The sequence below is a fragment of the Plecotus auritus genome, assembly GCF_963455305.1.
Source record: "Plecotus auritus genome assembly, chromosome: 10".
Classification (NCBI taxonomy): domain Eukaryota; kingdom Metazoa; phylum Chordata; class Mammalia; order Chiroptera; family Vespertilionidae; genus Plecotus; species Plecotus auritus.
In genome coordinates, this window is record NC_137785.1 from 42903792 (window position 1) to 42927478 (window position 23687).

General features: G+C 42.1%; 1 protein-coding gene across 2 annotated transcripts in view; it reads right to left on the reverse strand.

The window, feature by feature from the left end:
- The window catches only part of COG4 (component of oligomeric golgi complex 4), a 31624-nt gene that overhangs the window by 2606 nt on the left and 5331 nt on the right, over positions 1–23687 (reverse strand). For both annotated transcript variants that reach the window (XM_080643481.1, XM_080643480.1), the window contains exons 5-14: positions 21538–21731; positions 19451–19556; positions 18782–18939; positions 17719–17774; positions 15462–15595; positions 9190–9308; positions 8470–8636; positions 7613–7778; positions 3505–3567; positions 1106–1222 (exon numbers count right to left, since the gene is read on the reverse strand). In XM_080643481.1, the coding sequence (XP_080499607.1) occupies positions 1106–1222; positions 3505–3567; positions 7613–7778; positions 8470–8636; positions 9190–9308; positions 15462–15595; positions 17719–17774; positions 18782–18939; positions 19451–19556; positions 21538–21731 (1280 nt within the window). The remainder of the gene's footprint in view (positions 1–1105; positions 1223–3504; positions 3568–7612; positions 7779–8469; positions 8637–9189; positions 9309–15461; positions 15596–17718; positions 17775–18781; positions 18940–19450; positions 19557–21537; positions 21732–23687) is intronic.

Here is a 23687-nt window from a genome sequence, read left to right on the forward strand (position 1 = left end):
TTCCATAGAGACATGCTGAATACAAAGGGCTGAAATAAAGGAGTAATCATTAACATAAAATAATAGAACATTTTAATAAAAATTAGTATTCTTTCTTGAACATTAACTTACCAGACACTGAATAACTGCACAAATTAAGAAGTGTAATGCAAATAAACCTATTTTTCTTGTTCTCCAAAAGCAAAATATTTCCTGTTGCGCACACCAAACAAGTGAGTACAAGACTAATGACAGGGCAATCAGCTGCTAAAATATTTGCTGCTAGTATTAGTGGAGAGAAATGGTGCGCCTGCATGTAAGGTGTCTAAGTGTAATGACATGATTAAAATAATCAGTCATTAGCGAACGTTGAAATTCGGTATTAATAATTATGTATAACAGGATATTGTAAAAAGTTACAAAATTTTTATTAAAATGTTTTTTACATACTGTTATAATGGCTGGGCGACAAAAATATTCATTGTGGGCTGCATGGGGCCTGCGGGCCGCGAGTTTGACATGTTTGGTGTACACTCTCAAAAGAAGAGATTTCTGGCCCTGGCTGGTGTGGCTCAGTTGGTTGAGCATTGCCCTATACACAAAGAGGTTGCCGGTTTCATTACGGTCAGGGCACATGCCCGGGTTGCGGGCTCCATCCCCAGTAGGCCAATAGGTATTTCTTTCATTGATGTTTCTCTCTCTCTCTCTCTCCCTGCCTACTCTCTCTAAAATCAATAAAAAAATTTTTTTATTAAAAAAAAAAAAAAAAAAAGGAAGAGATTTGAATGCCCAACACTATGCAGCACCTGTGACTAAGGCCAAGCAGTAGGTCTAAGTAACCACGTGGTTCCATTTCCTCAGAGCACCTTTATGAGGGCTATGGCACAGTGGGGCCAAGTGCAGATTCTAGAGGGCCAGAATGCTAGCTTGTCGATGTGACAATTGCACCGCTGAAAGACCGATGGGGCCGTTAGTCTCAGGGATCGCATACTTTCAGTGGCTTGCATGCTATTTCCTCACCCCTCCTTCCTGTTTCCTTATACACAGAGTCCATAGTAAGCCAGTAACAATCTTCTCCAAGCAACACAGGCAGAGGATTCAGCCAGTAGCTGAACCTGGGGCTTACCTGCAAGAGATCTTTGAATTTGTTGGACACGGCGGCCAAGTCAGAAAGGCAGCTGTCAAACTTGGCCTGGGCCTGCTCCCCACCAATGCCCTGGCTGAACAGCTTGGTACAGTCACTCTAGGAGAGAACACCCAGTTTTTAGGCTTCTAAGCAAGGGCCATGGGCGTGGGGAGGGCGGCAACATCAACCAGCCATTTCTCCTACTCTAGCCTTCTCTGGGAACAGCTAAGGCCGATCCTAGGCAAGAGTCCTGAGTGGGTTTCAGGAACCTAGATTCTATCCTGGTGGCTAGCCACTTGACTCCCACTTCCCCTTTGTAATCTGGGGGGACCAGTGTTAGGGGATGTGAATAAGAAACACAAAAACCAGACATCTTTACATACCTTTAGACATTTCTAAGTTCAATTCCTGGCTTAGCCACCTATTAGTTGAGTGACCTTGGTCAAGTGATTTAGTTTCTGAACCTTAATTTTACTGTCTATAAAATAAGAACACAAATCCTGCTTCCTTGGTGGTTGTGAGAGTTGGATGAAAGGATGCACAAAGTGCTTAGCCCAAGGCCTGGCACATAGTAGGCACTAAGGACATATTAGCTATTGTTACGTTTCTGATTTTAAAATACTGGTCTGGCAGCCCAAGGGAGATCGTCATGAATAGAGCTAAGATTTAACTGCTTACCTTGTTCTAAGCATTTTATTTTTATTAACTAAAGTATCTATCTTATGAAGTACTATTATTATCCCTGTTATTCAGATGAGGAAACTGGGACACAGAGAGTTAGAACTAAAGCCACGCAGCAGTCAGTTGAAGAGCTGGGATTCCAGGTGGGAATTCTAGCTTCAGAGCACTTGTTCTGAATCCCCACACTACAGCCCAGGTGCACAGAACTCCACAGGGGGAGCTGCTTGAAGCTCACCGTGTTTGGGTGCAACTGCCCACATTGCTTGTAGCCTCCTTAGGAAGTCTGTGCTGCTTTGGCTACAGCAGGAGCAGCATTGTGGGAGAGTTGTAAAGGGACTGATCTAGAGGGCAGAGGCCCTCCATTCCTACAGCAGCTCCAATCTTTACTCTTAGCTCTTTAACCTCATCTGTAAAACGGACATCATGCCGCCTGACCTCATGGATTAAGAACACATGTGAAATCCAAATCCAAAGGGGGTAGGATTTATGGGAATTGTTTTTAGATTTTTGCTTATCCTTTTTTTTCTTTCACTTGGCTAATTCTACCAGTTCAGTTCCGAATGCCTAACATTTCCTAAAATTTTATTTCAAAATCCAACAGACTAAGTAAAAGATGAAGTCAGGAATATAAGATGCCATGGCTCAGAAACAATGATGACAGTTACCTTGTAGAATACATACAATGTGATAGACTACGCTATTGGTACTTTGTATCACTCTTATTTTATCCAATTCTAAAGCCCGCTTTGGGATAAATTCATAATCTAGTCCAGTTTACAGTACTACTGTCTATCCCATCTGACTGTACTCCCTGAGCCCCTCGGAAACCCCATCAGCTACTGGGCCCTCTTCTCTGTGTGCTGGCCCCAGCCTCCTCAGTCTGCCCAGCCCTATGCATGTGGAGCCCTGTGCTTTTGCAGCAGAGCTGAGTATAAGTGCCACGAGGGAGAAGGACCTTGGCCTCTCTCCTTCCCCAGAGGCAGAGTTGGGCCCCTTGTCTTCTAATACTTAAAGTGATTGCTCCATGCTGTTATATGTAACTATTAATACAATTTCTATTATTGCATCCCTCTCACGTACCAGGTGCTTTACATTATCTAGTTCAATTCTCACAACCACCCTGGGGGGCAGAGATCACTCTCCCTGTTTTACGAATGAGAAAACTGAGGCTCCGGGAGGGTTCAGAACTTGCCTTAGGCTGCACCACTGGTCAGTGGTCGAGTGGAGATTTGAACTCAGGGGTATCTGACTTCCAAGTGCAAACAATTTTCAATATACTATGCAGCCTTCCTTTAAAAAATAGTAACAGCGACCAGCTTTGTACAAGATTTGGTGACTCTATGTCATCTTAATCTCTTACATTTATAGAGGGCTTTATCATTTTTATAGTGTTTTCAACCATGGTTTTTTTTAAAATTATGCCACCCACCAAACCCAAAGTAGGGCATCATTTAATAGATGAGAGAACCAAAGCTTTGAGAGTTAAGACACTTGTCCAAGGTCACAGGCTAAGTATGTGCTGGAAGATCTAATCTGAATTCTGATCTCCCAGATCTTGGACCAGAGCTCTTCATATGGTCACACACTAGTGAAGCCCTCCAGTGCTCGAAAGGAGAGACTGGCTCGGTGCTCTGATTGCCACAGTCCCACCAGGAGTGCACAGGGCTCCCTCCCAGGGAGACTGCAGTGGCTCAAAGCTGTAGGCAATTCCTCTGTACCTCCAGCGTCTTCTTCAGAGTAGAGATGTTTTCACTGCAGATTTCCACGTTGTTCAGAGTCACCTGGGAGATGAGGAGAGAAGAATGTGACTTCCTGCTCATTGGTGTCTGTACCCACTCCAGCGCCAGACTGGCTGACAGCTGCACTCCTGAGACTCAGATGAGGGCTGAGGACTGTCATCAGGCAGGGCCCTCAGCTCTCAGGTTGGGCAGAATAGTGAGCCAGCTTGCTCTTTTCCTGGCCCTGACACCAAGGCAACAAAGCCAACCTGACTTCAGAGGTAGTGACCCAAGGTTTCAGGTCTTTTTTCTCCACGTTTAGGCACATGGCCTGGGAGATATCCTGAGGCTTCGAACCTCCAGCTCCAGGTCAGTGATGCAAAGGCTGACACTCACTAAAGAAACCCTTCCTGAACCCTGGCACCCAGGAGGCACTATCTCATACAAATACCCTCTCAAAACAAGTATTACCAAGCCAGCTCACAGACAGGGACAGAACTTCTCAGAAGATGAAATGGTTCACCAAGGCTAGTCGAGAATTCACTCAGCAAATATTTACCCAGCGCTGGCCACCTACCAGGCAGTCCTAGGCACCAGGGAGAAAGCAGTTAACAAAACAGACAAAATTCCCTCCCTCACAGAATCTACATTCCAGAAGGGAAGTCTGGTAATACATACATGTATTTTATAATGTCAGGTAGTGATAAACACTGTGAAGAAAAAGAAAGCATGGTAAAGAGACAGGAACTCAGAGAGTGACAGACCACAGAGCTAGAGCCGGATTAGAGCCAAGGACTCCTCTCATAATTCAATGGACTTTTAAGAGAGGTGCAGAAATACCAATCATAAAAACCAGCATGTGACAAAGTGATAATTAAGGCACGAACTGCTATGGCCATTTTGAGGAAAGAACAAACGTTTTGGTCTGAGCCCTTCAAGGAAAGCTCCATGGCAGAGTTGTTAACTGAGCTGAATTTAAAAGGCTGGAACATAACTCTGATAGGAGATGACGGTGAGTACCAGCCCCCACAGCCCACTGTCCAGTTCAGTATCTTCTTAATGGTACTTAGGATGACCCGATAATGTTTGTTTCTTGCCTGCCTTTCTCACTAGAATGACAGCTCCCTGAAGACAGGGACCTTGTCTGTCTTCTTTACCACTGTGTCTCTAGTAGAAAACTGTACAACATAACTTTCCTGATGATGGAAATATTAGAAATCTGAACTGTCCGGTATGGTAGCCTCTATTGAGCTACTAGAAATGTGGCTAGTGCAACTTAGGAAATGGATTTTAAAATTTAAATTCACAAGAAAAGAAAATTTAAATTCATTTAATTTATTTTTTTATCACCATTTATCCCCCGTACCCTTAAAATTTATATTTAAATAGCCACATATGGTTAGTAGCTACTGTATTGAGCAGTGAAGCTCTAGAACCGAAGACAGTGCCTGAAGTTTCTCAATAAATATTTGTTGAATGAGTGAATAGAGAGGAAATAACATAAGCAAATGCAGAGTGGCAGAAAACTCCAGAAGGTATTTGGGGATCAGCAGAGTCAGTGCACAGACAAGTGTAGGAAAATGGTAAGGGGTGGGTAAAGTCAGACTGGCACTTGGGTGCTCTGCTGTCCTGTGGACAATGGGGTGACACTGAGGATTATTTAAAGCAGGTGAATGGCACATGAGCACAGCTGTGGGTTGGGAATACTAACCTAGAGGCTGTGTGGGGCAGAGATTAAAATTTGAGAGGATCAAACAGCCTTTGAACATGTGCTGGTGACATGACCAGGAAGGCAAAGGTGATGTAGAGAGGAACCAGTTTTCAAGAGATTAAGTCAGGAGCTTCAGGATTTCAAGGTAGAAGACTCCCAGAACCTCAGGAGGTTGAGAGTAGGCCACCCCTCTTGTCTCCTGAGAATGCTCCCCTTATCAGTGTCCTGCAGCCAGTACTGAAAGGTCATGCTGCTGACAGTGCTAAGGCTGCTTCCACTGTGATGGATAAGACGTAAGGCCTTACATTAGCATGCCACACACAAGGCTGCTAACATCGCCAGTTCTAGGGAATTAACTGCACTGTCATGACTGCTCAGGATTAAGATGGCAACATAAATGTTTCTAAGGCATTTAAGGGCACCGAGAATAATCTGTCATGAGGGGAAAATGGATTTGGGTTCAAATGATATTGATTTTAAAATGTCCTTGTACCGACAGCCCTTGTAAGCAAGGACTCACTGGGCTTATCCCAGCTCATGGTGAATGATATGTCAGCACCGTTGCGGATTTAATCTTGACAACCAAATGAATCAAGGTGACATAAGAAATAGGCCCTGCGGTGGGAATGGTGACATTTTAAGTACCTGGTGTCAGAAAAACTAGAATCCTATCACCAAGCATTCAGAATCACTTTTTTTTTTTAACTTCTTTTTTTATTTCTAGAGAGGGAGGAAGGGAGGTAGGGAAGGAGGGAGAGAAAGAAACATTGATTTGTTGTTCCACTTATTTATGCATTGACTGATTGATTTTTGTATCGGGAATCAAATCTACAACCTTGGCAAATCAGGATGACATTCTAACCAACTGAGCTAGAGCTATCCGGTCAGGACCTCAGCATCACCTTTCTTTCTTTCTTTCATTCTAAAAAGCATCATCTTTCTTATTGGCCTTATTTTCTGGGCCCTCAAATAATGAAACTATCTGAATGGGAACAGCCAATGCACAAACGCACAGCCATTAGCCTAATGGGGACTGGGGAGCTGAGTGGTGGAAAACAGGACTAGGGTGGCGGGATGGGTGAGATTCAGAGGGCCTTCAACAAACCACCAGGCAAAGATGGCTAGCTTTGTTGTGGTAGGTAGCAAGGAGTCGTTTCTGAGCAGAGAAATGAAAGAGTGAAATAAGTTCTGTAAAAAATGAAATGGAATGCAAACAAAACGGAAATTTAAGATAATCCATGATCATATGAAGCTGGCTGCCAGACATTTTGGCAAAGTTCTCCAAAGGCACCATACTCGGAGGCAACAGTTTCTCTGAACTAATACTCTTTTTTGGCAACAACCATGACATTCCAGATCTACAGAACCCATGCCCAGGGAACATGTTTTCCATGACAGGAAGAGAGTGGGGCTGCCTAAAGAGCCTCCATATCTGTCTGAGGACTAGTCACTGTGGGTTCCCTTGTACAGAGACAGGTAGGTATTAGCATGTTTAGGTTTCTGTCTGAGAAAGTAACAGCTCTCAACTCTTTGGAAGTTAAGAATCTGAAAAGCTAAGGTCCCTGCTTCCAGAAAAAAAATACATACATACACTTTTGCATCCAACCCAAGGGTGTTCATAGTCTGTGCTGATTGAGAGCTCTGCTATCGGATGTTTCCTTCAGCCTCTGACCCTCAGGATCCAAGAAGACCAGAGTCTGGCCAATGTAAGGGTGGAGCAGAGTGACCTCTCACAGTGCTGTTCCATTCACGCCAAGACAGCAAGTGCCAGAGAAGCCTGGATGTGAACTCAGGACTCATCTGTGCTTTTGGTTCATTACACTCTAGGTGTGGTATAAATCCTTTCATCCTTCCACGTTTCTCCTTCGCCAGCTGTCACACAACTGGAAGACTCACTGCTTCATCACATCTGTCATTCTGGGAGGCTAAGGGCTTTACTAAGGTCACCTTTCTGAGGATGTTGAAAGCCTAAGAAGTGTGCTAGAAAAGCAGTCCTGGTAGGCTTGACGGATTGGCACCCATCCGTATTGGGGGACTGTCCTCAGAGGAGCCGGCTGGAGGCTTGGCACATATTCTAGTTGGTCCTGTGACAAATGCAAGCCACGCTTTAAGTGGAGCCCCTGAACAGCTGCATAGTGCTCTGGTGGATGCGCACTCCAGAAAGCTGAGCACCCAGACTTTAGGCAGGAAACAGTGCCTGTCCTGGATCAAGCTCTTCAGAAATAGGCCCCTGGGTAAGAAATGGTTTCAGAACCTTCTAAGATGAGCTGTCCTTAAAGGAGTTTTCCTTCTACATAGAGGGAAAGTCTCCAGTTGAAGGTTATACTGTAGCTTACAGGTCATAGTTTTACCTCCTGAGATAAACTAACCCAGCTCTCGGCTGGTGGGGCTACCTACCAGGAAGGACAGCTTGGCCTCATCAGTGCTCTCAATGCCTTTTGTGTCAAATTTTCCCTGCTGGAGGCTGCTGTGCATGATGTTCACGGCACTCGTCACCCCACGCTGGATGTCCTGTAAGGTGGTGGCTGGGAAGCCCATCCGCAGCTTGTTACACAGAACGTCCCTAGGGGCAGAATGGCAAGTGGGGATTGATGGGGATCGACAGCGCTCAATCTGGCCTCCGGGAAGCAGGAACAGAAGGCCCCCTACCCTGACCCAGCAGAGTATGACCAATCCTTGAGATGACTGTAGGAGACCTTGAGCAGCCAGGCTATGACAGAGACCAATATGCGGCTTTCAGGTATCTCACTGAGCTCCAACAAACTCAGAAGTTCAGCTTAATGAAAAACTGTCAGTTCAGGACTCTAGTCCATATTTCACCTTGTATGAGGTGTGGTATCTTTGACAAGGAATGGAATCTCTTTAAGCCTCAGTTTCCCAATTTATAAAACAGAGCTAATAGCTCCTACCTCACAGGGTTGTTTTAGGACTGAATAAGAGCAGGCAAACAGCGTAGTGGTAACTATATAAATATTACAACTACTGCCTTCATCTGAAATGCCTGTTCTCTTTCATAGGACTGAGGGCCAATGACCTCTCCAAGCTGGTGCAGGGAACATTGACTTGGCCCATAAGATATTTGGCTGCTGTACAGCTGCCTGGAGTCAAGGATGTTGTGCTATGGATAAGAGGTTTTATCCTGTATAGAACTAAACTATTATAAGGGGAAAAAGGAAGAAACAAATGGGCCTCAGAAATCAATCACAATTAGGACCTTCCTGCCTCCTAGAAATGAGACAGAGCACCAACCATACCTGAAGTCAGATTCCAATTCTGTGGTGGCAAGGTTGATCATAGCACAGAGACAGTCAATGCTGGAGCTGGACAGAGCCCGCCCAATGCACTTCTTAACAATGTAGAAGACATCGTCCACCATGCTGGATGTCAGCTGGCCCTTCTCATAGGTGTCCAGAGCCACAGCCTACCCAAAAGGCAAAGCACCCAGTAAGGGCCCCAGTTCTACATGTCACAGTTTGAGATGGTTCTGGAATAGGCCCTGGCTCTGCTTCCTTTTCTATACCTTGTCCATATTTTCCCCCACATGGTTTACCCTGGTCAACAGTTGGGTGTGGATAGTCCTTATTAAAATAGCTCACTTCCCTATTGATCACTTAAGAAATTAAGTATTTAGGGCCTCTGCCTTGAGGACAATTATTACCTGGGATGTAAGAGATCAGGAGAGGCCATTCTTCCCCAAGACTCCTCACCACATACCTCCCTGGAGGCAGGGGACAAGTAGACGCCCTGAGGAGTGAGGTGTTATTTTTTGATCTTTGGGAAAGAAGTCCCACCTGGATCTATGAAGAGCATGACAATTCCAAAGCATAACAACTAACCATACAAAGTGGTGCCACTCAACCTGCAAGGGCATTCTCAAAGCAGGACCAAGAAATATGACATGCCTTGGCCATTTCCTTCAGCCTGGCTTCTTGGACAGGAAGCCCCATTTCCAAGGGATGTGTCCTCTGTCCTACCTTATTCACAGTCTCCCTCATGAAGTACTCCTCCATGGTAATATACAAGCCAATCAGCTCCTGCATGGTGCAGCTCAACAGGCAATTGTTGAGGAGTTTGTCCAGACACTTCTGGTGCTCTAGGGGACAGCCAAGAAAGAACACTCACTTTTATTCCTCAAGGAAAATAGATCAACCTTTTTCATGTTTCCAGGTTCCTTTCTAGTCTTTATTCCAAATTTGTACATGATTTACTTGTTTACAATCACAGTATAGATAGTTTTGTATTGTGCTTTAAAAATTATAAATATTTTCAATGTTTCTTCATAGCTTTTTTCTTCTTTTAGCTTACTTATTTTTAATGGCTATATTTTATCAGGTAGAGTCTATATTTTTAAAAACTACTCCTATATTGAGACCCCTGGGTTATTTATTACAAACGTTTTGCCATTAGAAATAATTAGAGATCAGAGTGATTGCAGATTATAGAAAACATTTTTGAACAAAGCACTTTTTACTTCTTTTTCATTATTTCCTTAGAATTAGTAAGACTCAAAAGATACAAGTTTCTAGGGCAAAGAATGAAATATATTGGGTATAATACATTTCATTCTCTAAACCAGTGAATTTTCTGTGATGATAAAAATGTTCTTGCCCTAACCCGTTTAGCTCTGTGGATAGAGTGTCAGCCTGCGGACTCAAGGGTCCCAGGTTCAATTCTGGTCAAGGGCATGTACCTTGGTTGCGGGCGCATCCCCAGTGGGGGGTGTGCAGGAGGCAGCTGATTGATGTTTCTCTCTCATCGATGTTTCTGGCTCTCTCTCCCTCTCCCTTCCTCTCTATAAAAAAATTAATAAAAATATAAAAAAATGTTCTTTATCTGTGTTGTCTAATATGGTAACTACTATTAAAGAATTGAAATGTGGCCAATATGAAATTTTTAAGAAATATGTTTTTATTGATTTCAGAGAGGAAGGGAGAGAGAGAGATAAAAACATCAATGAGAGAGAATCACTGATTGGCTGCTTCTTGCACACCCCTACTGGGGATCGAGCTCATAACCCAGGCATGTGCCCTTGGAGGAATCGAACCTGGGACCCTTCAGTCCGCAGGCGGACACTCTATCCACTGAGCCAAACAAGCTAGGGCACTAATCTGAATTTTTAAATTTTATTTCATTTTAATTCAATTTAAATTGTTAATAGGTGGCTGTGGTTACTACATTGGACAGCACAGCTCTGAACAATGACAGTTATAATTAATAATAATGAGGCTCAAAACACCAAATAAGGCCCAAAACACCAATTCAACCTCCTTTAAACACCAATTCAAGGCAATGCCACCTGGGCCATATAACTAGTTCCTCTGCCATGTATTATTTGTACAAGTCATGCAGAATGCTGGGTTGGTCTCAAGTCTCCAGTCTGGGGAATTCTGTAACACCTGCCTAGCAGGAATTAAATGTTCTTAAAAACCTGGAGTAAATTTATAAATAAAATAGAACTGTAGCACACTTTTTTCAATGTATTTATCCCTTCAAAAATAGTGACTGGGAGTACTGAGAGATATAGTGAAAGCCTTTCTTTACACTATATACTCTTTTTAAAAAAATATTTTTATTCATTTTAGAGAAGGAGAGGGAGAGAGAGATAGAAACATCAGTGATGAGAGAGAATCATTGATCGGCTGCCTCCTGCACATCCCTACTGGGGATGGAGCCTGCAACCCAGGCATGTGCCCTTGACCATAATCGAACTTGGAACCCTTCAGTCCCCAGGCCGATGCTCTATTCACTGAGCCAAACCACCTAGAGCAGCCGTGGGCAAACTACGGCCCGTGGAGCCGAAAGAGCGGAGGGTTCTCTTGCTCTCCCCTCCGCTCCTTCACCAGCAGCAGTGTTAACATGGCAACGTCGGGAAACACGGGAAACACGGCCGCAGCTCCTTCTTCTGAGTGGGCGGATTTATATCCGCCCATTCAGTAGAAGGAACAACCTCTCAATCTTCCAGAGGCTCCTTGTAATGCCCGCGGACGCTTCCCCCGACATCACCCTGGGAATGCGTAGACACGTTATTGTGGTGATGTAGGGAGACACGCCCCTGGAGAGCACAGTATCAGAGCCTTTCTGAGGTAAGATTAAGAGCTCTATTCAAACACAATTTTTTCCTGTTCCCACATTCTGTACATCACAATAACTTGTTAATAAAACAACGAAGACTTTCAGCTTTTAGGGCTTGTATCCACTGCAGTTTTTTTTCCCACTGCGGACGCGCGCAGCAGGGAAAAAGACACACAGAGGTCATGTCACACTAGCCATGCTGCAGCTGCATTTTTTTGCTGATACGGATGCGGTATCAGTAACGCTACCGCTACCGTGGCCACTAACCGCATGTGTTAGCGGCAAAACAAATGCATTTTGTGCTGCGTTTGCTTCTCCCCCTTGCGCCTGTAAAAATGCGTGCTACAGGGCATTTGTGTTAACATGCACCACTGCACATTAGCATCAACGCAAACATGATGGAAACCTGTGTACCCTGCATTAACCCTAGCTGCGCTGCATTTCAGTACTGCACCACACTGCAACGGCAGCACGGCTAGTGTGAACGAACCCTAATTCAGTGGGTTGAACAAAAAGATTGTATAGAAATGTGATGAACTAAAGATTTTATTACAAAATCGCTTAATTTCAGGGTTTCAGAAGTAATTGGACAAATGAAAAACTGAAAATCAAATGTTCATATCTAATACTTGGATGAAACCCTTTCCTGGTAATGACAGCCTGAAGTCTTGTACTTATGGACATCACCAGATGCTGGGTTTTCTCCTTTGTAATGCTCTGCCAGGCTGTCACAGTAGGGGTATATATATAAATATCCTGCCATTTCCAGCTTTTAATAAGAAAAACTGTTGCAATGGGCATTTAAAAGTGGTACTTGGTTGTTTTTATAGAGTCCAGTGGATGCAATCTGACATTGATAATGGGCTCTTTCACACTATGTGCACTGCGGCTGTTTTTTGCCAGTAACGGAAGTGCTAGTGGTAACTACTGGTTACCCATGTTTTGCACTGCCTTAGCACCTCCCATACAAGTGTGTCTGGAAGACACAGCAATGTGCAGCTATGTGTGTTACCATAAACAAAGGGCCTGTGTGAAAGATACACGGGTTTCCTATAGAGGAAAGGGGTTGTTCTCTATGGTCAGGGTGTGCCTCTGTCCATGTCTGAACTTTTTCAGATGATTTTATTATATATATATTTTTTAGAAGACCAAAAATGTTATAGTAGAGCAAATTTAATCACTTGTTTGTATACTTTACTGTCTTATTTTAGTAAAGAATTTAATAAGAGAACGGTACTGTTGGTTTTAGCCCAATATTAAACATGAGTGGACCAAAGAAAAGGAAAGTGGACAGTGAATGCCGAGTGTTTAAGAGGGAGTGGACAACAAAATATTTTTTCACCGAAGTCCGATCAATGCCGGTATGTCTGATATGCCAGGAAACACTTGCAGTCTTCAAAGAGTACAATCTCAGCCGTCACTTTGCCACAAAGCATGGCAACTATGCTAGCAAGCAGTCACCTCAAGAACGGGAGGCTACTGCACAGAGGTTGATGGCTAAATTACAGGCTCAGCAAAATGTCTTTCACAGACAAACTGCAATTCAAGAGACAACTACCAAAGCAAGTTTTATGCTATCATTCAAATTAGCTAAAGCTAGCAAACCTCTCTCTGAAGGCGAGTTTTTGAAAGAATGTATGATAGAGACAGCAGGTCTCTTGTGTCCATAGAGCAAAGGCAAGTTTGAAAAACTCAGCTTATCGTGCAGGACAGTGACTTGTTGAGTGGAACTGATTGATGAAGACTTGGCCAACAAGTTAAATAGTAAGGCAGAGTTCTTTAAGTTTTATTCACTAGCATTGGATGAAAGTAATGACGTAAAGGACACTGCTCAGCCCTTAATTTTTATCCGAGGGATTAGTGACAATTTTGAAATTACGGAGGAGTTTTTAGCCATGGAGCCACTGAAAGGAAAAACACGGGGAGAGGACTTGTATGACCGGGTGTCTACTGTCATCGAGAAAATGAAGCTACCATGGAGTAAACTTGCTAATGTCACAACAGATGGATCTCCAAATTTAACTGGAAAAAATGTTGGACTGCTAAAAAGAATTCAGGATAAAGTGAAAGAGGAGAACCCTAACCAAGATGTTATTTTTCTTCACTGTATTATTCACCAGGAATCATTGTGCAAGTCTATATTATAACTTAATCATGTTGTTAATCCAGTCATAAAGCTTGTTAATTTCATTCGAGCAAAGGGACTTCAGCACCATCAGTTTATTAAGTTTCTGGAGGAAACTGATGCGGATCATCACAACTTACTTTACCACTCTTGTGTCCACTGGTTGAGTTTGGGCAAAGTTTTCCAACAAGTGTGGGAGCTCAAAGAAGAGATTGGTGCATTTTTGAAATTAAAGGGGAAGTCTGACGAATTTACTGAGCTGAGTGACAAGAATTGGCTGTGTGACTTTGCATTTGCTGTAGATATATTTTCACATTTGAATGAACTAAATGTGAAGCTACAGGGAAAAGATCAGTATGTACATGACATGTACACTAATGTGAAAGCCTTTAAATCGAAGCTGATTTTCTTTTCCAGACAAATTTCAGACAAAGTCTTCACTCATTTTGCCACACTAGCCACACAGAAGGAGACCATCCAAAACGTGAAGAAATACAGCAAATCACTGGATGACCTGCATGCAGAATTCTGTCGTCAGTTTTCTGATGTTGAAAAAATTGACCAGTCACTTCAACTGGTGGCCTGTCCTTTGTCACAAAACCCTGAAACAGCACCAGAAGAGGTGCAACTGGAACTCATCGATCTTCAGTCTGACTTTGTCCTAAAGGAGAAATTCAGCTCTCTTGAACTAAGAGACTTTTATACTTCACTTAATGAAGCCACTTTTCCAAACATCCGGAGGATGGCACAGAAGATACTGGTGCTGTTTGGGTCAACCTATGTTTGTGAGCAGACATTTAGCGTCATGAACATCAACAAAGCCCCTCACAGATCCAGCTTAACTGACGAAAACCTCAGATCTATCCTGAGAATAGCCACAACAAAACTAACTCCAGACTTTGATGCATTAGCTAAAAAAGGTGACCAACAACACTGTTTCCACAGAAGTTGATGTTTTAAAGACCAAAAACCTCTCAACCCAGTCTACATTGCCATCTACATCTACGTCCCGGGCATAATTTGGAAGTTGCACTAAAGAAAATGTTTAATTTACTGCTTACACATTTTGTTCTTTTCTATTTGTTTTAGTTTTAAATTATTTTATTATATTTAAGTTTAATTTGAAAGGCTTTTGTACCTTTCCTTTGTTAAGCAATTTTATTTTGCCTTTGCCATCTTCAATATAAGGTATGTTATTGTGCTATGATTCCTCCATTTTTTGAAGTTTCAAATTATAATAATTAGTGTTTACATTCTTCTTGTTAAAATGTTTGAAATGAATAAAACTATTGAAATAAAAAAAAAAGACCGTACCCTTTTATGTAATGATGTTTACTTTGAATTTATATTAGTTCACACAAACACTCCATCCATGCTTTTGTTCCAGCCCTCCAGTCCAGTTTAAAAACCCATTGTGGCCCTCGAGTCAAAAAGTTTGCCCACCTCTGACCTAGAGCTACACTATATACTCTTTTTGTATGCTCTTCCTTTATACTATATACTCTTTTCTCAATATTGTACTTCAATACTATATTAAGGTGTAATTTATGTACCATAAAATTAACCCATTATATGTATACAATTCAATGATGTTTTTTAGTAACTTGATAGAGTTTTGCAACAATTGCTACAATCTAGTCTGGAATAGTCCTATCACTCCCAAAGTTCCCTCATGAAGTTCCCTCCCTCCCTCCTTTTTTCCCTCTCATCCCTCCTTCCCTTCCTCCCTCCCTCCCTTCCCTCTTTCCCTCCCTCCTTCCCTCCATCATGTGTGCATATCACCTATTTAAACACCAGTCCCTAAACCGAAGCTGGTAAGGAAGCCTGGTGTGGGGAAAATAGCAGAGGAAAATAATTAGATGGCTTCAAAGGCCCAGTCCAATTCCAAATTCAGTTAAGTCTAGATTTTTCTCCTGAAAGTCAATTTGCCCATAGACCCCCAGACGACAACAAACCCATCACTTCCTTATTAAAAGATCTGTGGCTTAACTATGAAACAACAATAAGCATACCCCAGCCCTCCCAAGGAATATGGGAAATGCATTTTACCTTGCTTTACTTCTTCTGAGGCCATGGAGTCCCCCACCTCAAAATCAGAGCTGATCCTCTTCCTGAGGAAGCTTAAATACAGCTCACTGCGGGCATTCATCAGGGTAACTTCAGTCAAGATGGGGTCCAGTTCCCTGAGACACATGCAGCAGAAGAAATAAGCAGGACATTGGGTTCCTTCAGACAGAAAAGCTACAGGGCAAACATACTCCCATACATCCCCTCCCCACTGGGTCCAGAAGGTCTGTGCCAGATGGTCATCCTGGCTCTGCTGACCCATTTATAATCAGAGAGAGCTGTCAACCACATATTCCACTTACCCATTTCACCCAAATCACTCAGCCTCTAAAATCCTGCCAGGGCTAAAAAAGAGACTGGGAGGTGTGTTTTTGTTAGCAGTTTGAATAAAAATGATCTATGCCTCATGTGAGAGAAAACAAACCTTCCCAACCTCTTATTTAGCTGTGATGAGATTTTGGGGGTACCATTAAACTATCCCACACCCATTCATCTACTCATCTGAATAGCCCAAACAATCTAAGATAAAAAAGTTGGAGGACTAACACTTCCCAATTTCAAAACTTACTACAAAGCTACAGCATTCAAAACAGTGTGGTACTGTCCTGGCTGGTTTGGCTCAGTGGATAGAACGTCAGCCCGGGAACTGAAGGTTCCCGGGTTTGATTCAGTCAAGGGCACATGCCTGGGTTGCGGGCTCGATCCCCAGTAGGGGGCATGCAGGAGGCAGCTGATCAATGATTTTCTCTCATCATTGATGTTTCAATCTTTCTCTCCCTCTCCCTTCCTCTCTGAAATCAATAAAAAAAAAAAAATTAAAAAACAAAACAAAACAGTGTGGCACTGACATTAGGATAGACCTTTAGATTAATTGAGAGCCCAGAAATCTTCACATTTATGGTCAATTGATTTCTAGTGAGAGTGTAAAAACCATTCAATAGGAAAGGAATAGTCTTTTCAACAAATTGTGCTAGGATAACTGATATGTGTATTTTAAAAAATGAAGTTGAACCCCCTACTTCAGTTTATATACACAAATTGACTAATTTTCTACTGAAGAACAAGAGATCTTTTTAAGACATAAATCTGGTCATATCATAATCAAGATTTCCATAGCTCTTAGGATACAAGACCTGGAATGGCCTAACTCTAACAATCTCTTCAGATTCATCTCACATCAGGTTCTCCCCAACTTTCTGCACTTCTTTCACTTTTTCAAACACACAGGGCCTTTTGCACACACTTTCCCTGCTCTACGTGGAACACTCTTCACCTTATTCCTACTTATTAAACCTAAGGTCTCAGATCTAAGGTCATTGTCTCAGGAATTTTTCCTTGAACTTCATCAGCTTAGTCTGTATCCCTGTATTACACATTCTCCTGTCCCCTACACTTAATGTATCACAGTGGTTAACAGCATGAACTCTAGAGTCAGGTTACTTGGATTCTTTTCTTGGCTCTGCCACTTTCTAGCTGTATGATCTTGGGCAAGTCACTTAACCCTCTAGGCTTTGGTTTCCTCATCTGCAAAAAATGTTTATGGATTAAATCAGTGATCCTCAACCGAGGGTGATTTTACCCCCCAGGGAAAATTTGGCAGCATCTGGAGACATTTTTGATGGTCATAACTGGAGGGTGTTATCAGCAGCTAGTGGGTGAAAGTCAGGGATGCTAAATATCCTATAATGCACAGCCTAAATGCCAATAGTACAGAGGCTGAGAAAGCCTGGATTAAATGATTTAACATTTGTTAAGTGCTTAGAACAATGTCTGGCATATAGTAAACACTACAGACCAGAGATGCCACAAAGAAAGAATTAGTTTTGTTTTGCTCACTTTGCTTGCTGCCATATTCCCAGTGCTTGACACATAATGTCTACTCAGTAAAAAATTTGATTGAATGAATACATTTTTATGTTTGGATTTTCTTTTAACAAGCATATATTATTTTTATTAGAAAAGTTAAAAGCTTAAAATTTTAGGGTAGTAGTTGCTTTTGGGAGAGGGGTGGAGGAGAGTCACTTGGGGACTTCAAAAGTACTGGTAATGATCTATTATTCTTTATGGACCATATAGGTTATATATGTGCTTTTGTTTGTATGGCATAATCCATTAAAGAAAACCAAGAATCATAGATAAATATTCTTAAAACATAGACCACATTGTAACAGAGTAGTGTCTGAATGATACATGATTGCCAAACCAAACACTTACGGGCTGAAGAAAAGAGGATTATTACCTTGGTTCTATTTTTTCTGTTGTAGAATTTCTCAAGTTGCTCTGGACATGCCGGAACTGCAAAACACCACATATAAGAGTGCTCTTCCCCACCCTCCTTGTATCTGCCTTTTGCTGGTCACTCCAAACTTCTGACATACAAGAATGTTCGGTTAGTGGGCTTAACAGACACGCCAAAAGTAGGCCTTCAGGATGATGAGCCAAAGATCTTTTGATTTAGTTGGTAATGCTTATCTCTATTATTGCATTTATTTTTATTTTTTGACTGTATTTCCCCATTCAATCTTGGCTGCCACAATCGGACAGACAGAAAGTTCAAGGACCCTTTTTTCTTGCATCTGCACTGGAACCTTAGCAGCAACATATTATTGCATTTAAAAGTAATGCTAGTGGTATGCCAAAGGACTACTGTCTAGAGCAGGGGTGGGCAAACTTTTTGACTCGAGGGCCACAATGGGTTCTTAAACTGGACCAGAGGGCCGGAACAAAAGCATGGATGGAGTGTTTGTGTGAACTAATATAAATTCAAAGTAAAGGAGCGGAGGGGAGAGCAAGAGAACCGGATAGAACAGCCGGATCCGGCCCGCAGGCCGTAGTTTGCCCACGGCTGGTCTAGAGTCTATGGGACTACTATTTCTAAGTCCTACTCTTTACTCTCTCTGCTCAAAGGAATGGAGAAATAAAGTTCTGAAAAAGCAAATGTTACCTTTAGCACTTAAGGGAACTAAGGAGAAATGTGTGACATATTACTTGACACTTAATAGAATCTTCACAAAATTCTCATATCACTAGAAAGCACAGTTGCACATTCTGTGATAAAGAACTGGTTTAATGTTTCTGTTGTGTTCCTTTTAGGAAGCCTTTTCCAGTTCCTCTTCAATCTTGTACTGAGGCCATCACCATCATGACAACACCTCAAGTCCTGATGCGCAAGATGCAGGCCAGTCTGCATTCAGCCTTTATTTTTCTTCTGTCTGCATCTCCTTCCTCTTTCCCCCCGTTTATTCCATTTGGTGTCCCTGGTTAACACTCCTTCCAAACCACTTGTAGCTTCCCCTGCTCACCTGCTGGTGGTAGTTCCTCTGCTTGATGAACTTGTTTACCACCTTCTCCACCTGTCTGTCACATTCCACCTGCAGATATTTTATCAGGGTATAAAGTCTCCCTGGCCCATAATAGGTCTCCACTATTGGTTGGTGAGTTTCCACAATGCGGGCAATCCCTAGAGAGAAGAAAGTAAGAGGGTTGGATTCCAAATGTTCTTCTCATATAATAAACTCTTTTCTTCCAGCCAAGGCTGACCCAGGGTCAACTCAACCCCTTCTGGTTGTTTCACCTCCCCAAATGAATACAAATGGTTCTTGTCAGTGCTAGAATTTGCTAAGCAAATTTGTCTGTTAAATATGCTCTGTACTTGGTACACCAGCAGGCATTTCCTAAGCTATATTGACAATTTGTACAGAAACATCTTTAAAAATCAGTATCACTCTCTTCCCAGTAATGTATTTAAGGGTTAAATTTATTCTTATAGTTTGGTCTTGAGGGCTAGGGAGGATCAAACTAATCTTTGCTAACCTGATGTTGAATTGGGAAGTTAATTCTCCAATAAACCAGTATACAGTAAGTTACAGGATTAAATTAAAGGCATTAGGCTAGTGGGGAGAGAAGAAAAGCTAGGATGCAGGTGTTAGGATAAGGTCTGCCGTCTCCCTAGAGTGGGGAAAGAGGCTTGCCTTCAAACAGCAGAGTGAGTGTATCTGCAAAGATGATTGCAGCTCTTCGATCACTCATATCTGTCTCTAGTACCAATAGCAGATTTTCCTCAGCTTTACTGGCAACCTGAAAAAAAAAAAAAAAGAAAATCCACATATATTTTTCAGACCAAAGGCTAGCCTAAGTTTTCCAAAAAGATTTCCCATTGCCTTTCTTTTTCCTATGTTTCCCCTGAGAACTCTGGATTGTCTAAGCCTCAGGCAAGACAAGGAACTTGAACTCAGAGGTATAAACAATGCTTTTCTCTTGCTTGAAAATATGTTCTGCCATTAGCTAAGGGAGAGAGCCCCCAATTTCAATAATCATCTGAAAGTGTAATTCAAAGTTATCATTAATGGTGTTTTATTGAGTAGGACAAGGAATCTGGGCACTGCTGAAGGAACTTTTAAAGGATTAAAAGTAGAAGCCATTTCGAGGTCCCAGATGGCAAACTACTGATTATAAAAAAGTACCATAAAGCCTTGGCCAGTGTGGCTCAGACGGTTGGAGTATCGTCCCATACACCAAAAGGTAGCGTGGATCAATTCTGTCAGAGGACATACCTAGGTTGTGGGTTTGATCCCTGGTTGGAGTGAGTTTAAGAGGCAACCGATTGATGTTTCTCTCTCACATCAATGTTTGTTTCTTTTCTCTCTCTCTCTCCCTTCCTCTAAAATCAATAAACATATCCTTGGGTGAGGATTAAAATAAGTAAATTTAAAAAAATAAAAAATGTAATATAAAGCAGCTGTATTTTATTTAATTAGTTAATTTTTTAGAATGGATAAAATACAAACACTTAAATATTCAAAAGGGACAAAACGTTCACTGTTAACCCTTCCAAAAATACCCCATGCTTATACAAGCATATCTCTCTATTGCCATGGCCCTCATTTTAAACAGGAATGGTAGCATACCGTTGTTTAACTTAATAAACCATATACGTTAGAGAGTGAAATATGTCAGCACATATGGAACTGTCTTATTTTTCTTTTCTTTTGGTAACTTTTTTAAAAAAAATATTTTTATTGATTTTAGAGAGGAAGGGAGAGGGAGAGAGATAGAAATATCAATGATAAGAGGGAATCATTGATCAGCTGCCTCCCGCACACCCTCTACCGGGGACCGAGCTCACAACCCAGGCATGTGTCCTTGACCAGAATCGAACCCGGGACCCTTGAGTCCGCAGGCCAACGATCTATACACTGAGCCAAACTGGCTAGGGCCTGACTTATTTTTCTTAATGGCAGATTAGTGTCTCATTACAGAAAATTGCAGGGGGAGGGACAGGATGCACTGTGACATATAGTTTAAAAAAAACAAGCCCTGGCCAGGTGGCTAAGTTGGTTGAAGTGTTGTCCTGTACACCAAAAAGGTTGCGGGTTTGATTCCTGGTCAGGGTACATACCTAGGATGTGGGTCCCCAGTTGGGGCGCATACGAGAGGCAACCAATAATGTTTCTCTTTCTGTCTCTCAAATCAATAAAAACATATCCTTGGGTGAGGGTTAAAAAAATACAAATAAATAAACAAACAATAGCTTATGCACACATACCTCCTGGGATTTGCTTCTTTCCATCTAAGGTAGGGGAAGAGGGCTAAGACTTTAATTGGAGCTTGCTTCTTTATCAGGATTTAACCCCAAGTGACCTAATCTGCTTCATGTTATTGTGGCTTATTTTGAAACTCAACCCTAGTTATGAAGTCTTAAAAGCACTGACCAACAACTCAAAATGCTCTTTAAAGAAGTCAGTTCCTGGCTGACAGTTTGAAAAGGATGAGTCAACTTGTCAGAGAATTTGCATTTTAATTTTCCTGTACTTTCACTTGGTCTGTTGGAAATAAATGTGCATCAGCAGATGTCCAGACTAGGCCTGGTACACAGTAGACTGGAAATAGATAAATGTTGAATGAATGCATGCATTCAGTCCTGCTAGGCTATTGCAAGAGCAGGAAAGGGAGTCACATCCAGAGGCAAGAAATTATCCACTTACACTGGATCTACCCAGTATTCCAATCTGTAGGCAGAGAACCATACCATTATCCTGCCAAGAATCAGGGGCCATACCTGCTTGCAAAGATATTCTGAGAATTTGCTTAATCCATCTTCATGCAAACCCAGTAGTGGAAAGATCTTGAAGAAGCGCTCCACCTGGGGCAGATCCCCTTCCTTAGTGGCAATAGCAAACTTCTCTGTTACAATGGCTTTGAGACGCTGTTCAGCTTCCTGCAGCAATTTCAGGTTGGCATCAATCATGCTCCCTGTGCAATGGGGAGAAAGTGAAAATTAATACCATTTAGTCTGTGCACCACTTTTCTTTTTGTTTGTTAATCTTCACCCAAGGATATTTTTTCCACTGACTTTTTTTAAAGTATTCGTTAAAAAAAATGTTTTTATTGATTTCAGAGAAAAAGGAAGGTAGAGGAAGAGAGAGAGATAGAAACATCGATGAGAGAGAAATATCAACATTGATTGACTGCCTCCTGCACACCCTCTACTGGGGATGGAGCCTGCAACCTGGGCATGTGCCCTGACCAGGAATTGAACTGGCGACCTCCTGTGCATAGGTAGATGCTCAACTACAGAGCCATACTGGCTGGGCTCCATTGACTTTTTATTTATTTTATTTTATTTTTTATTTTTTAAATATTTCTTTATTGATTTCAGAGAGGAAGGAAGAGGGAGAGAGAGATAGAAACATCAATGATGAGAGAGAATCATTGATTGGCTGTCTCCTGCATGCCCCCTACTGGGGACTGAGCCTGCAACCTGGGCATGTGCCCTTGGCCGGAATCTAACCTGGGACCCGTCAGTCTGCAGGCTGACGCTCTATCCACTGAGCTGAAATGGCTAGGGCTTCATTGACTTTTTAGAGAGAATAGAAGGGAGGAAGGGAGAGAGAAACACTGATGTAAGAGAGACACATTGATTAGTTGCCTCCTGCACGTGCCCCGACCAGGCTGGGGATTGAATATGCAACCCAGGTACATGCCCTTGACAGGGAATAGAACTCACGACCCTTTAGTTCAACAGCCGACACTCTAGCCACTAAGCAAAACTGGACAGGACTGTGAACCACTTTTCATTAAAAAATATGTATTAAGCATTTACTGTGTGCAAGATACTGTACTACGGTAGTAATGTGGATGATTAAAAGATGAATCAGCCATAATCCTATTGTCACAGAAGCTATAATTGAGTGAGAGAGAAGCTTTGTGTACAGATAACTATAATAAATTCAGTATATGACAGCCATCATAAATAAAGATGCCCATAAGTCACATTTCTGTTTGAAGTAATCAGAAAAGGCTTCCTAAGGAAGGTGACATCCCATCTCAAAGATGGACTGGATTTTGATACCTGAATAAAAGGAACATACATTTCAGGCAAAGGTTATGAAGTGAGCAAATGGAAACAGAAAGATTAAAAAAAATGTATTGCAGAGTATTTAAAACAGTACTATAGTTATACGAGGACTTTTAATTGTGCAGAAGGTTGGCGCCTGTAACCTCCATGTTGCTCAAAGGTCAACTATTAGTATGTGTCCTGGCATTTGGAGCTCAATAAATATTTGCACAATGAATGAATGCATGAGTGAATAGCATGAAATAAGGCTAGAAAGGGTGAGTCAAGATTATGGAAGGCCCAGAATACAAGGTTAAGAATTTAATTTAAAAAGTATATATTTTTATTGATTTCAGAGAAGAAGAGAGAGAGAGCGAGAGTGAGAGCGAGAGAGAGAGAGAGAGAGAGAGAGAGAGAGAGAGAGAGAGAGATCAATGATGAGAGAGAATCATTGGTCAGCTGCCTCCTGTACTCCTCACACTGGGGATCGAGCCTACAACCTGGGCATGTGCCCTGCCTGGGAATCTAACTGTGAACTCCTGGTTCATAGGTCAATGCTCAACCACTGAGCCATGCTGGCTGGGCAGAATTTGTTTTTTTAAGTAGGCAAGTGGAAAGATCCCACTAGCTAGAGAACAGATCTGCATTCAATTTCCTTTTCCATAAAATAGGAATAACAACACTGCCCTGGGATGATGTGGGCCCCATAGAGCAGTGGTTCTCAACCTTCCTAATGCCGCGACCCTTTAATACAGTTCCTCATGTTGTGGTGACCCCCAAGCATAAAATTACTTTCGTTGCTACTTCATAATTGTAATTTTGCTACTGTTAATGAATCGTAATGTAAATATCTGTGTTTTCCGATGGTCTTA